The following is a 15,819-nucleotide window of genomic DNA, read 5'->3' as shown; positions in this document are numbered from 1 at the left end:
TAGATACAAAGCTCGGATTGTAGTGAAAGGCTGCAATCAGAAGAAAGGTGTAGATTTTGAGGAGATTTTTTCTCTTGTGGTGAAAATGACCTCAATCTGAACTGTGTTAGCCATGGCTGCTTCGATGGACCTCGAGGTAGAACAAATGGACGTGAAGAAGATATTTCTTCACGGTGACTTAGAAGAAGAAATATATATGGAGCAACCTGAGGGGTTCCGTGCTCCACACCAAGATGACTTGGTATGTCGGTTGAAGAAGAGCCTTTATAGCTTGAAACAAGCACCTCGGCAGTGGTACAAGAAGTTTGAATCACTCATGACCGATCACAAGTTTGAGAAGACAGAAGCCGACCACTGCGTATTTGTGAAGAGGTATGAGGCCGGAGATTTTTTGATTTTGTTGTTATATGTTGACGACATGCTTATTGTAGGGAAAGACAAATCGAGGATAGCCGCCCTGAAGAAGGTATTGAGCTCGTCCTTCGCAACGAAGGACCTCGGCCCTGTAAAGCAGATTCTCGGAATCAAGATTATCCGAGATAGACAAAAGAAGCTACTGTGGCTAAGTCAAGAGAAGTATATTGAGAAAATTCTGAAGAGATTCAGCATGGACAAAGCCAAAACAGTGAGCACCCCCTTAGCCGGACACATAAAGCTGAACCAGAAGCAGTGTCTGAGATCTGATGAAGACAAAGATGAGATGCTGAAGATCCTGCACCAATCCGTCGTCGGAAGCTTGATATACACAATGGTTTGCTCTAGACCCGACTTGGCATATGCTGTTGGAATAGTAAGCCGGTATTTGTCAAATCCCGGCAAAGAGCACTGGGAAGCAGCTAAGTGGATCTTCAAGTACCTCCGAGGTACGACCAACTTTTGCCTCCGATTGGAGAAGGAAAAGTCGAGTTGCAAGGCTATTCGGATTCTGATTTAGGGGGAGATTCCGACTCGACAACGGGATACGTGATGATATTTGCCGGAGGATCTGTCTCCTGGCAATCAAGACTTCAGAAGTGTGTTTCACTATCGACAACTGAGGCTGAGTACATTGCCGCTACTGAGGCAAGCAAAGAGATGTTATGGATGAAGAAGTTCCTCATTGAACTCGGCCATGATCAAGACAAGTACGAGTTGGGTTGTAACAATCAAAGCGCAATCCATCTTGCAAAGAATTCGACCTATCACTCCCGCACTAAGCACATTGATGTGAGGTATCACTGGATCTGGGATGTGGTGGAAGGTGGAGAGCTCGAACTCGTCAAAGTGCACACTGACCAAAATTAGTCCAACATAATGACAACGCCGGTTCCAACAAGAAAATTTGAAGTTTGCTGTAAAGGAGCTGGGTTGATGCTGAAGCCGACGCATTGAAGTCGGAGGGGGAGATTTATTGGGTTTTCCTCCTTCAATGCTAAGCCCAAGCCCATTGAGGGGTTTTCTAAAAATTCTAAACCCTAGATCTCACCTCCTCTATATATTCATTAGTTGTGGACTTGTGGGTGGAGGCTGGGTTAGAATTAGAGAGAGATTTGAGAAAAAATTATTTGACAGATTTGTGAGCAAAACTTTAAGCTTTGTATTTGAGAGATCTCTAGAGAGAGTTTGAGTGAAACATCTCTAGGGTAGTTTGATTATCACCATTGTTGGAAAGGTTGAGTTAACCACCACATTGGTGTATTTTGATTCTTTGTATCTATTATTTTCATAGTGGACGTTTGATCTGAACTAGGTTCCGTGGGTTTTTACTTCTTCATTGGAGAATGTTTTCCCACGTTAAAATCTGTTTGTGTTCTCCTTCTCTCTCTCTTGTTTGTGTTTTTCGTTTTCCGCTGCACTACCCAATTTGGTGAAGTTCAGGATCTTGTTGATTGATTTCCGCAAAAGGCTGCTTAGCCGAGCTTGAGGAAACTGAGTTCCCAACAATCACCCCGTCCCCACATGCAAAAAAAAAAATGGAAAAGAAAAGAAAGAAAGAAACAAAAAAAAACAAAAACTTATAACAAACCCAATAAGCAAACTATATTCACCATTAATTAAGGACAGATATATAAGTTGTGATTTTGAGAAAGAGAAATTTTAGTTTTGGTATCAGGTATTGACACTATTATAAAATAAAATGAAGTCAAAACTCTATCATGCATTTTTCCCTTTTTTTTGTCTTATCACATAGATTCTTGGAGAAAAAGGAATGTGGAAACTTCTGCACAAAGGATCCTATTATTTGGGGAAAGTTAAGATCTAGGCCAAACTATGCTACTTTGTGTTTTTGGATGATTGCAACTTTATTCATAAGTTAAAGTAATAAAAGAATAGGAGAAAAAGAAAGGAAAATAGATTAAAGTAATAAAATTTATAAGTCCTGTTAAAAGATATATGGGAATTACTTTCTTATGTTACATAAAAAATTTTATCTCCTACACTCACATTTTTCAAGTGGGTCTCACAAGATTTTTTTTTCTCTCACTTCCAACTTTTTTCTCTCTTCTAACTTTTGTTTGAGCATGAGATAATACTTCTCTTATGCAACATAAGAGAAGTATTACCCAAGATATATATATATATATATATATATATATATATATATATATATATATATATTATTTATTGATTTATCAATTATTCGACTAGTCCGATTTGAGTCGGATAGGACCAGATAACTCTCCCTACCAGCTTTAACATAATTATATTCACATGAACTCAAATTGGAGACCACTATGAGTTAATCACTGCTTGGTGATAAGTTTGTTTATTACATTTTAAGTATCATTATTGTTGTATCATGCTAGCGAATCTGCAGATGATACAGACGTTTCCCTTTTTATACAAAACAAACTTGAAATGCTACGAAACTTCATTATTAGCCCAAAGGCCACGGCCTAAAAATTTCTATGAAAACTTTTTGTGCACGGCCCTTCTTTTCTAATTAGCTGATACACAGTTTTAAAATATTTGCTAAGGATTTGAGACTTGGCCCCCTTATCTTTATGTCACAAACTTGAATATGAACTTTTTGATAGTCAAGCCAACTTGTAATTAGACATATAAATTAAAGCATCACGAAATTTCACAAGGTTAAAGGGGAACGCACATGAGCTATTGGCATTCCTTTTCAACACCACACAAGTCAAGTACGAATAGAAAGGACACGTGTGATACTCTTGCCCTTGCAAAAAAACGGTGGAATTACTATATATTTTACTCATTGTATGTACATAATCAAAATTACAATATAAAATGGAATTGTTTGATTTTTTTTCCCTAAGACAAGGGCGGGCTATTTAATTATGGGAAAAATTACTTTTATGTTATATGTGATAATTTTTTCTCCTACACATCATTCTTCGATAATTGTGCCACCTTTTTCTTTTATTACTTTTTTATTTTTTAGATGGTAGAGCCTACAAATTTATCTCTATGACATGAGATAACTTATTTCCTTTAACATGAGATTAATAAAATTCTTTAATTATTCATGGGAAATATCAGTATTGGACCCAACAAAAGATCGTACTAGAGTATAATTGAAAAGTGTATTTCCTTCTGTGTTTTTTTTTCATCCCGTGTCTATACATTAAAAGAAGTAGTACCTGCGCTGAGAATACCTCATCTCCTTTCATACGTATCTGCATAAATACAAAAATTAGGAAAAATAATCATAAATAATTTTGCATGGTTTAATGTGATTAGACCAAACATGTCTATATCTGTGGATGGGAAGAGCCTATTATCAAAATAAAACTATGAGTTCCTCGTTTCTACTGTTGCTGCAGGGAAAAGTTACAACAAAGATATTTACTTTAGGATGCGAAAAAAATTCTAGAATATGAATCCGGATTTTGGTGAAAATAAATATTGCTGCAAATTTTTTGATCTGCAGCAACAACAGAATTATTAAAGTCTAAAATTATACAATAAAGTCTATAGGCACTCTTAATCTCACTAAATCAATCATACAACAAAGCCTTCAGTTTTTTTTTTTTTTTATCTTGTTTGAGAGTTGTCATAACTTGTGTGTATCCTCTGTTAAATGACTAATAGCTACTTCACTAATTTCGGTTGAATTGAAGTATCATCAATGGAATAAGAATGGGACCAAATGGGTTGGAAATTTTGGAATGTATTTCAAACAACCTCAAGGGGGTGTTTGGTTCAAGTTTTTGGAGAGGATTACCGGTAATCCTTCTTTAGTAAATGTAATTACCACGTTTGGTAGAAGGAATAAATTACGATTCCCGGATATCCAAGGATTACCGGTAATTTGATTTATAAAGAAAAGTCACTATTCAGATTACCAAAAATAATATGGTAATTCGGAATACCAATCAGAATACCAAGTAAAGGGAAAGCACAACAATAAATTTTGAGACAAAAATACCCCAATACACATAAAAATCTAGACCCAATCTATCAATTACAAAAGTAAAAATAGTTTGGGATTATTTTTGTAAAATAACCTCATATTCCAAGTCATATTTCGTTCTAAACCAAATATGGAATCAGTAATTTTTACCCAGTATTTCCGGTAATATTTTGGCGAATCAAACACATCTTTCGTAAGATTCCAAGTAAACTCAATTTCTACTGAATTCCCATTAATCATGATTCCCGGTCACCAAAAAATTTCTCCTGTACCAAACACACCCCAAGAGTTAAAAAGGAATCTAGTCGTTTTCAACTTGTTTAGTCATTACATCGAGAACAATTACACAACATTAGGCTACATAAATCTATAATTTACACGGCCTTTGCTTTTCTAGTAAAGCATTTGTTTTCTTGGCCGAAATAGAGACATACAAAAGTAAGATGAGTGGATAATATCTGCCCAAAGTGGAAATAGAAGAAAATTGAACAAAGGTATTGGCAGAAATGCAAGTACAGAAATAAAATTTGGAACCCACATTAAACCATGATAATATGTTATGAAAAAGGAAACACTAAATGCTATCATCATGCTTGTGATGGAGATGAATTGCGCTATCAATCCAAATAGCAACTTGAAGGGCAGTGACTTGAAGTGGTCATCCACTGAATAACTTGAGATGAGGATAGACAAGAACATTAGAATGGAGAGTGAAGATGAGATTAGTGCAGTTGCATCTGATACTGCAAATATAAGGAATGCTGGTTTCTGCATATAGTTAGGATTTCCTGTATTTTTATTGTTGCCACCGGGTATGGTAAATGTCGCAGTAAACACACCAGTGGCTATGAGTGTTGAAATAAGCATACAATTATTTGCTGTGCTCTTTGTCCAAGACTCTGCCTTTGCCAATAATTCTTTATGTTCCTCGGCAAATAATTCACGAGGAGTTTTACCATTAGAATTTTTCTTCTCTATTTCTGATGGCAGCACTAGTTTCTTCACCTCCTGCCACATTAAAATATAATAATGTATGTGATACTACGTAAATATAATGGCTTTAACATCATAGAATGATGCATCAGTTAAGTAAGACTGATTACAAATATCACCGCTCTCCATTAAATACGGACTAGCGAGGACGGGCAGAGGGTAATTCTTATACATAATCTTACTTTTACATAATTGCAAAGAGGCTGTTTTACAGATTCGAATCCATGAACTTTTAGTCACAAAAGAATAGTTTTGCTGTTGTTCCATTAAACCCCGACTAGTGAGGGTGGAGTGAGGACAATCCTTGTATACAACCTTATTCTTGCATAATTGCAAAGAAGCTATTTTCCGGATTCGAAGCCGTGACCTTTAAGATTGATTACAAATACAAGACCATGTAATCTTATATGACATATATATATTGTGGAGTTGTGTAGGATTAATACCTCAAACCATAGTAATTCATGTGTCATTTGAAGAGCTGCTCCAGAAATTAAGTTAAGCTGATATGGAGGTGCTAATTTTGCAGCACAATGCAATATATTGTTTACTTCATCATCCTCAAAAGTTGCTATCAAATCTTTGATGGAGCCTAGTTCATGTCTTAGACTGAAGATGCTTGAATGGCGATGCAGAACAGCAATGTGAATTATGCTTCGGTTTCTGCCATCCACTTCCCATATTAAATCAGGGTAAGACCTCATAAGCTCGGCCAAAAAGTGAAAATTTCCAACTTCTGTAGCATCAAATGTTATTTGTGATGGTTGACTTATGAATCTGCTCATCTCTGTTTCGGTGTAATCATGATTGAGAAGAATGCTCCAGAGACACCCAACAAGTTGGAGGTATGGAGTTTGCTTCATATCTATCATGCATAATTTGACTAGTTGGTAATGTGATGAGAAACTAATGATCAAAAAGTAAATTTTCTGGTTGAAGCTATCAATAATATGAATATCTTTTTCTTTTTTTAATTACACATTCTTAAAGATAAAAGTTTTGATGTCCCCTGTTATATAAAATCTAAACAAATATGAGCTTGGTCACTTTGGAATCTCTGAAATACAAAACCCAGAAAAATAGGAAAGTGTGGTGAATTTCAAAGCACTTCAACAATTTAGAGATTAAGGAATAAGTATTTATTCATTTTTTTAATTTTTTAAAGTAAGAGTAAATCGACATTTCAAGACACTAGTGCATATAATTACCTCAAAGTTATGAATCTATGAGATTATCCACAGTTAAACATTATATTAACAAGAATTAGAAGAATTTGCTAAGGCCAATGGCTAGTGTGTGAAAAAACAGTATACAAGAAACATGAACTCAGTTCCTTAGTTTCCCAAATAACAGTAACGGTAAAGACTTACCAGAGCTTATGACCTGGTTTTGAAGATACCATTGACCTCGACAATCAGAAGGCTTTCGAGCCAAGACATGCAAGCCAGTTTCATTGTTCTCATTCCGGGCCAACGCCAGCATTGACTGTTTTTGTAACATTTGCAAAGCTAAATCTGCAAAATTTCCAATAGTTGCTAGGAGTGCAATTGCTGATAAGTGATAACAGCATATGAACTTTAATTTTTCTTTTCTTTTCTTTTCTGTTGCTATTATTGTGATGAATTACTTTGGGATGTACATGACACGTACACGTATAGAAGAAAATGGGGACATGCATCATCTTTAAATCAAAGACTTATCTAGTGTGCAATCTACAATTTAAACTGCAACACAATAAACAATTTATAGATTAAGATATGCTTGAAGTATTATGTCCTGTATTCATTAATTGATTCATCATGACTGATTATGAAATGTCTTCACCAAATTACTATATTTTATTACACTAATACCTTCTATCACGAAAACATAAACATAGCCTAACAGATATACATTAACTGAGCCGTTAGCTTGCTGTTATCATGAATGTTTTTGTGGTCAAATCTCACTCTTATTCTTGTTCAGCCTTTTTTTTTTTTTTTGTATTACATGGGAATTGAACACACACCACTATACTACAAACACCTAACACACACCCCACACCACTAGGCTAATCCTAGTGGATTCTTTTCACCGTTAATGTCTCATTTTAATGCTTATTTACTAAACCTTGTGTAAGTTGCTACTTGCTACCATGTGTCAATCTTCAAGTATCAAGGACTCACTGCATAAGGAGAAATTCCAAGCAATTTACTCACCATATAAACCATTCTTGATACAAACGAAGAACAGTGTATTCCAGTCCTCTTCTTCGAATATGTCTGTAGTCTTAGTATATAGAAACCTAGCCATGTCAAATCTTCCCTGCAAGACAGCCATGTAAAGAGGAGTCATTTCTTCTCCACCTCTGATACGTGGTAGGTATGCATTTTTCTCGATCAATATAGCAGCAATTTTCAGGTTTCCAGTTGCAGCAGCAAAGCAAAACGCTGTGTTTCCATTGTAGTCTTGCAGTTCAAGGTCATGAGGGTTCAGCAATTTAATAAGCTCCTCCACAAAGTGAACATGGTTTGCTCCTGCTGCTACGTGAAGTAGTGTCCCGCATTCCTTTGTTATAGCAGCGTTCTGTAGACTATTGTCTGCATCTATCATATGCTTGGCTTCATTCCAGTCACCGTTCAGTGCTAGCTTATAAAGGGGTACACATTTGTCCAAGTATATCCCTGAAGAATTAGAGTGGAAAATCATTTCAACTTTATAGAGCATAAATACTGTTACACAAAAAATGGTTTTAGAATCACATTGTGGTAGTTCAGTTGGCGTATGGGAGCTAAGCAGATGGGGTGAGAGTATGTGTTCGAATCTCCCAAATACTATTTTTGGGAGGAGTTTAAAGCTTTAATCCTGGACCCGTCCCGAATCGGATTAGTTGCGAAGCAACTAACCGATTGGAATATTTAAAAAAAAAAAAAAAAATCGTTTGAGCTTTTGGCGAGTGAAAAATTTAACCAGGGCAGTAATAGATGTTAAATCGAAAACAAAAAAAAGTAAGGGAAGAGAAATTAAACACGACGATTTACCTTGGTTGTAGGCTAGTTTAGATCGTTGATACTGTATTTGTCAGTTTAATTTAGAAAAATTATAACAATAATTATTCACCGACCCAAGGTCAAATTATTAAGAAAAGAAAAATTACAATAAGTTAGAAGCCTACAACAGTACCTTGACTTTCTGCTGACCCTACCAACAAGAACTTCCACTATTATTGTCACGTGGTTAATTTTTTAATCTATGGATAGAGTTACGAAAAATGAAAGAGAATAATTAATTTCAAATCATGGAATATACTTTCATGTAGCATCTTTGGGGGCTTCCCAACAGCCACTGACAAAGCTAAAAAAATTTATGAGAGAGTACGAAAAAGACAAAATTCAAGCTAATTTAGACCGGATAACACTATAATAAATCCATATCTAATCAAATTTGAAGATCTCTAAGTTTTCTTTTGGAGGGGCGATCGCCCTTCTTGCCACTGCTTGACTCCACCACCGTCTATAGCCCACTTTTGTAATAAGAGCTTTCTTAAACTAATCAAAAATAAATAAATGATTAAATGATGATATCATTATTATTTATCTTATGTATATTTTAACAATAATATATTTTTATTTTTTTATTATAATAATATTATCATAAGATGCATCAATATTTTTATAAATGTGAAATAACATAGTAAATATGAATTTTTTCAGTATAAATTTTATTTATTTAAAGAGAAATATGTTTTTCTCTCATGTAACACACAAAAAATAAATACGACCCACTAAGAATAAAAGAGAGGGAAAAAAAATGTACCCATATGCTTTTTTGTATGTTGCATGTTATTTAATTATATACACAAATCATTTTTGGTAGAAAATTAGAAGTTTAGTGAAATGAAACTTATTTTTTAATAAAAAAGAATGATGACTAAATACATATACGAGAGAGAGAGAGAGAGAGAGAGAGAGAGAGAGAGAGAGAGAGAGAGAGTACTTCTATCTTGTATTAGGTGAAGGGAAGGGCGTGGAAATTGTGCAGAAGCAATCTGAAGAACATGGCCTTGTGGTGATGATGTTGTTAGTTCAAGGGAAGCAGAAGCAATCTGAACCTGCTGGCCTTGTGATGGTGATGTTGCTGAGTTCGCATTTTCAGTCTCCATATTTCTCTAAAACAAACATAGAATCGAATCTTTTTTGCGGACTGAGTATTTTGATTATGAACAAAGTTGTTGTATTCAGAATTACGTAGTATTACATTTTAACACCAAAAGCAAAACGACAAAACAAAAAAATAGCAATTGCGAAATTACGTTCACTCCGTTTAGGCTTATGTTTACCGTTTATGTTTTTCAACAGTCAGATTCTCACTAATTTTTCAGAGCTCCCCGAATCCTTTGAGTGTAATAATCATCGTCGTTGGGGCGTTTAATGGAAGCCACGGTTGATTTTTCGTTTGCTTATTAACGTTATCCAGCATAGTCTAATTAGTTAATAATATTTATTTTACTAATTAATATTTTAATTATGAATTATATTAACAACATCCTATTTAATTTAAGAATTAAAAATACCTCGCATTTTCGTAACAGTGTTTCAAAAGTTTTATCGTTCCAAGAATATTGGATATATATAATTATATTGGGTTTAAATTTTAATATAAGAGATAAAAGTATCTTTTACGTGTATAAAAATAGGAAAATACTACTCTCATTTTACATTAGGTAATTATCTCACTTCGAAAATTTCACCTACTTTTTTTTTATCCTTTAATGATGAGCCCCACGTGGCTTCTTTATGTAACATAAGAAAACTACTCTAATGTAATATGAGAGTAACATTTCTCATAAAAATATGTAGGATTAGTTTTTCTCCTTCTTTTTCTTTTTCTTTTTCTTATATGAACCCTACGTTAACCCCAAATATTTTTATGGGTTTCATATTTTTTATGTCATAGAAGATAAAATTATTTTTCCAATATATATATAAAATTTTTGTGGGTCATCATGTAAAGAAAAAAAAAAAACATAAACGTACATATCTTTATATGTATTATAAACCTTATTTTTATATGTATATATACGAGATAATTTTATGAAAGAAATTTAAGCTCAATTATATATCCGTATATTTGAAAATGAAATCAAGAGCGGTGTTACCATGTGTTGATGTGGTAAGTTATTAAAATGATTTTTCGTTTGCTTATTAACGTTTAATGGCTGTGCACTATGCTTGTGTCTTATTCTATCATTAAATCAACTTGCAAGTTGCAACAGAGACATGCTACGTGTATGCACCCAGTTAGCCAGCATTTTCTTTCATGAAACATAATCGATTTTTTTTTTATTTTTTTTTGGCAATTGACTGGTACAAACTACAAGTCTACGCGATACACACCTCAAAATTTTATCCGCAATGAGTTATTCCGAACCAGATATTTCAAGTCTGCACAGGATCTTCCCCTATGCTTGCCTGTTACCAAGACTGGTTAACTGAAAGTCAGTGTATCATCCGGGCCAAAATAAAATATATACTAGAATATATTATAATTAATCTGGTATAGATTTTAAGAAACATTTGAAGAGGAAGGCAGAAATCAGCTCTTTATGTAATAGTTTTACCTCAAGAACTTGTATAGAATAGAGGATGGCTATATTAAGAGAGATTACGAACTAGAGAAGCATAAGATATATAACCAGCCACAAAATAGTATATGATATATAATGTGATAGATTTAGGGAAGATACTGATCACACCCCAAGCAAGAGAAAGACTTGTTTAGTATACCGCCTTAGATTTTGAAATCAACGGCATGATTCTGAAACTCTATGTGCAATAACATATTTTCAAATGGTTGTTGAAGAGTTATTTCAATCATTTCTAGCAAAAAGGAGGACGAAGAGGGAGGGAAGATAGAGAATTAAGGCGGTGAAATAAACTCAAATAATGGAGAGGGAAGGAAGGAATTCGTATTAGAAGCTAAGCGAGAATGGAATTAGTGAGAAAGAGAGAGAGAAAAATTAATGGAATTTAACTCAAAAATTCTGAGAACAGAATAAAAAGCTGATAAAGAGACACGAGTTTACCTAAATAATCTTCATGAATAGAGTGAGATTGCTTCCCACAAACGGTGGAAACCCAAGTGCGTCTGGTTGGAATATCTGCAAAGGCGGCTATTGCAATTCAGGTCTTGTGTGGCTGTCAACTTGAGTGGATGTGTAATTACTATAAATATCGAAAGAAAAATATATTCCCATTTTTAGTCAATTGTAAAACATCAATTAAATTTATAAGTCAGTGGAATTATAATTCTAAAAAAAAAGAACATGCATGTATTATGTACTATATAGTCATTGTTTATTATAGCCACACTTACTACAGTTTTGGCGCTTTATGTGTGGGCCTTAAACCTTTTAAGCTGTTTTCCACCGTCCAAGACTAAATAATAATAAGACAAAGCAAAAAGTGGAAGGCATTAATGGACTTATCAAACCAATGACCAGAGACTGTAGCACACTGTATTCATCGCACTGCCTGTGATTAACTAAAATGCTTCCATAAAGTCACAAACTAACGCAGTTGTTAATTTTATGGTATTGTACGTACTTAATTTATTCACTAAACCGTACATTTTATGAATTAAGTAACTTTATTTTCTAAATCTTATTCCACTTATGAATTAAGTTTAAATTTAGATATCGGAAGTAGATAAATACCTATAATTCAATTATTAAAGTTCTTTTGAAACTTCTTGTGTATAATATGTGTTTGGATTAGTTTATTTTATATTTAAAATTTTTGAACAAACTTGTTATTATTATTATTATTTGGTGAAAAAAACAAAGTTATTCTTTGAGGCTAGTTGGCTTCTCTCTGCTATTCACACAAGCTTTGACTCTTTAAGTTAGCTATGAAACTAATATGGAGAGCAGGGCGGATCGGTGATAAAAATACTTAAATTCCTTTCAAAAGTGACATGTGAAAATCGAACCGGTACCCTTTTGTTTTTATTTATTCAGCTCCCTTGCTACCAACTGAGCTACTATTATTTGATATAACAAGTATTAAAATATTAGACGGCCTTTGCTGTTAAAAAAAATGAGGATATAAAAGCAAAACAACAAACGACATATACTCAACTTTCAAACAAATTAATATGTTAGATTCTTACATATTTTTTACGTGATAATTAGTGCTTGATTGAGGCCTTATACATGTTATAAAATATACGTTGAGAACAATTGAAATATATACATGAACCAACTCATCATCTCAATCTTTTTTTTTTTTTTAATAAAGAATGTAGGAATTTTTTTAAATAAAATTATACAATAAGAAATTTCAACGTATATTATACTTGTCTTAAAATGATAATCTTTAAAATAAAAATGGAAATTGATTGAATTTATGAATGAGAGGCTAAAGTCACCAGCCGCAATATTTGTCCTCCTTCACTTGGATGATGTATTTTACTTGTTTCCATAAGTTAAATCGAAATACAATAATACAAATGGGCTGCTGCTTCCTTTGGAACAGACATGGTAGGCGGTCTACAGGTGTTGATTTTCTTAAAATTGGGAACATTATTGGTTTATGTTGGCTTGCATGGCTTCTCTGAATTTTCACGCCACCAAGTCATGGATTTAGCTAATTAGCCACACATTAATCAACTGTTATAAATTCAAGAATAATGAGTTAAAAATGTCCAATGAGGAGAAAAAATTAATTAAAGTATATATGATTATATATAAATATCCTTAATTTTAATGTCATAATTTTTTGGTCATATATACCATTTCTTATTATATAATCAAAGATGTTTAGTTAATGATAAGTTAATTTCTTTTTGATACATTTAATGGTATGTTAATAAATTATTAAAAATTCATTAAAAGACTAAAAAATTTTAAGTAGCTAAATTTTTCTATAATTTGACAATAATAATATAAATTTTTTACAATAATAAATAAAAAATTTCTAAAGGCTAGCTAGAATATTAACATTTGAATGAAACAATAATTAATTTACATAAAAACTCTAATAGGACAGAGTTAGTTGAACATAAACTTCAGCAACGAATTAATCTTGCAATTACTTGTGGGAAAACTTGACCCAAGATATGTAGAGTATATTGATGAATAAAATTTCATCACTAAAAAGATAGATAAACATGTTTTTTGAAAGACATTGTCTGCATATACATCATCTGGGCTAACTTAAAACCAGTGCATCTAGATCTACCACCAATAAAATTGGATTCAATCAAATTATTAAAAGACAGAATGCAAAAGCATTGGTGGGGGGGTCCAACCAAATTGGTGGGGGGTCCAACCAATTTGACTGACAAATAATGCGACAAATTGCGATTTGTTGCATGGAAAGGCTGGGGGAAGTTCCATCATAAAATTTCTAATGAATGTTGACTTTCTCTTTGAGAAAGTCCAGGTCATAATTTGAACCAAATATTTTTTTTCTTATAAATTTTGTCCAAATTATAATTTTAAATTATAAATAAGAATCAAAATAAGCTCCGTACGAAAGGTTTTCTTACAGATTAACCTTTATATATATGCAATTACCATTGCAATCCTCTAGTAACAAATGAATTTTTCTTAGTTGAAGGTACATGTTCTGCTTATGAATAATTTACATCAATAACAATCTTGTAATAATATAGCAAAAAGGAAAGATAAGAGCGCGTTTGTTTCAAGTTTTTAAAAAAGTAACTTTTATCTTTTTCTTAACTTAGAAGTGCTTTTTATAAAAGTTAAAGCTATTTATATTTTTATAAAAATATTTAGTTTTTGAAATGAATATTTGACTTTTGACTTTTACTTTTTTTAGAAGTTAAAATTTTTAGCTTCTGAAAAAAGTAAATTTTTGACTTTTTTGTGACTTCTGCTTTTTTTAAAAGCAGGCATCCAAACGCACTAAAATGAGAAGTGCTTTTTTTCAAGAAAAAAAAACAGCTTTTGAAGGAATAAAAAGCTCATCCAAACGAGTCGTAAGTAATTAAACAAAACCCAATTATAACAATGGGCCACCTGTGTCGCGGCTCTCTCACTTAACTAGATTATGGTCTTTGATGGAGTAATATTTTTAAGTGAAGGAAACAATAATGTTAAAACAAAATTCTCTTTGAACGTACGTAGCACCAAGTATATCCGCACCAAGGAAACAATAATGTTAAAACAAAATGCTAATATGTTTAGTTGGTATCAGAGCTCTCGATCTGAGGGCTTTGCTTCCGCACATATTATCTTCTTTTTTAAAAAAATCCTAATTTCTTTGCCTCTTGCTGCCATCAGCCGCCACCGGAAAATTTTTCCGGGGACCTTTTGGACCAAGGGGACCATTGTTGACCTTATTTTTCCTCCGATCTATCATTCTACGTACTGTTCCTCCGCCACAAACGACCGAAACACCTCCGACCGCCTCCAATCAGATCTGTCTTCACTGTTTGGACCACTTTCCGGCGACTTTTCAACCGCGACCACCCACAGACAGGTGCGCGCTCACCGGACGACCACACCAGAAAAATCTCAGCCGGCGAAGCCCCTCCACGCGCCGCCCCTTTCCCGGCGAGTGAATCCCACGCGCAGCTCCTTTCTCCAGCGCGTGGAGGCGCGTGCGGCCGTGTTTTTGGACCAGACCACCACCATTCTTCTCGTCTTCTTGTCTTCTGTCTGGATCTATAATTATTTTTCTGATCAGAGGTCATTTGATATTCTGTTTGGTTGATTTTATCGCTGGTTGTTAACTTTTTTTTGTTAAAGAATGGCCGAGCATGATAGTTCTTCGATCTTATCTGGTAAGAGCACACGTTCTATATCTCTTATTGCTTCTTGCACTGATTTTAAAACCTCATGGATTTTGGATTCTGGTGCAACTGATCATATGGCTTGTCGTACTGAGTTGTTTTGTTCTTATCATCCTACTGTTGGTAGTCATACTATATCCGTAGCTGATGGATCCCATAAATCAGTTATTGGTTCTGGTAACATTCAAATTCAACCTTCCTTGTTTCTTAAAAATGTTCTTTATGTTCCTCAGCTTTCTACTAATCTTATCTCTACTCAAAAACTTACAACTGATTTGAATTGTTTTATCACATTTTTTCCTTCTCATTGTCTTATTCAGGATCTTACCACGAAGAAGACAATTGGAGTTGCTAATGAACAGGATGAGTTGTATCATCTCCTTCCAGACCATGCTAGCAAAAATCAGTTATTAATGACACGTCATCCTTCAACTGCAGAGTCTATGATTTGGCTCCATCACAAGCGTCTGGGGCATCCACCATTTAGTCTTTTGAAGTCTATGTTCCCCTCTCTGTTTCTCAATAAGTCGGTTGAGACCTTTCATTGTGATGTTTGTGAATTTGCAAAACACCACCGAGTGTCATTTCCTTCTAGCACTATTAAAAGAAGGGAACCTTTTTCTCTTATCCATTCTGATGTTTGGGGCCCTTCTAAAGTGCACAGTGTT

The 15,819-nt window shown here is 33.9% G+C and overlaps 1 protein-coding gene across 9 annotated transcripts; it reads right to left on the bottom strand.

Moving 5' to 3' along the window:
- Positions 1–4,631: 4,631 nt before the first annotated feature.
- On the bottom strand, positions 4,632–11,581 carry LOC133316151 (uncharacterized). 9 transcript variants are annotated; one of them, XM_061517867.1, is made up of 7 exons: positions 11,418–11,581; positions 10,729–10,815; positions 9,329–9,535; positions 7,552–8,016; positions 6,724–6,867; positions 5,800–6,218; positions 4,632–5,368 (listed from the first exon to the last, which is right to left on the bottom strand). In XM_061517867.1, the coding sequence occupies exons 3-7, from the start codon at positions 9,492–9,494 to the stop codon at positions 4,754–4,756; spliced, it is 1,809 nt and encodes a 602-aa protein (XP_061373851.1). In that variant the 5' UTR covers positions 9,495–9,535; positions 10,729–10,815; positions 11,418–11,581; the 3' UTR covers positions 4,632–4,753. The 9 variants fall into 9 exon arrangements, with proteins under 9 accessions (XP_061373851.1, XP_061373853.1, XP_061373849.1 ...); XM_061517869.1 differs by having other exon boundaries at positions 9,329–9,523; XM_061517865.1 differs by having other exon boundaries at positions 9,329–9,500.
- Positions 11,582–15,819: the final 4,238 nt, after the last annotated feature.

Source organism: Gastrolobium bilobum, unplaced genomic scaffold (assembly GCF_033153095.1).
Source record: "Gastrolobium bilobum isolate Gb01-03AN ecotype WA unplaced genomic scaffold, APGP_CSIRO_Gbil_v1 utg3177, whole genome shotgun sequence".
NCBI lineage: Eukaryota > Viridiplantae > Streptophyta > Magnoliopsida > Fabales > Fabaceae > Gastrolobium > Gastrolobium bilobum.
The sequence above is the reverse complement of the archived record's forward strand: the minus strand, read 5'-3'. Positions and strand labels throughout refer to the sequence as shown.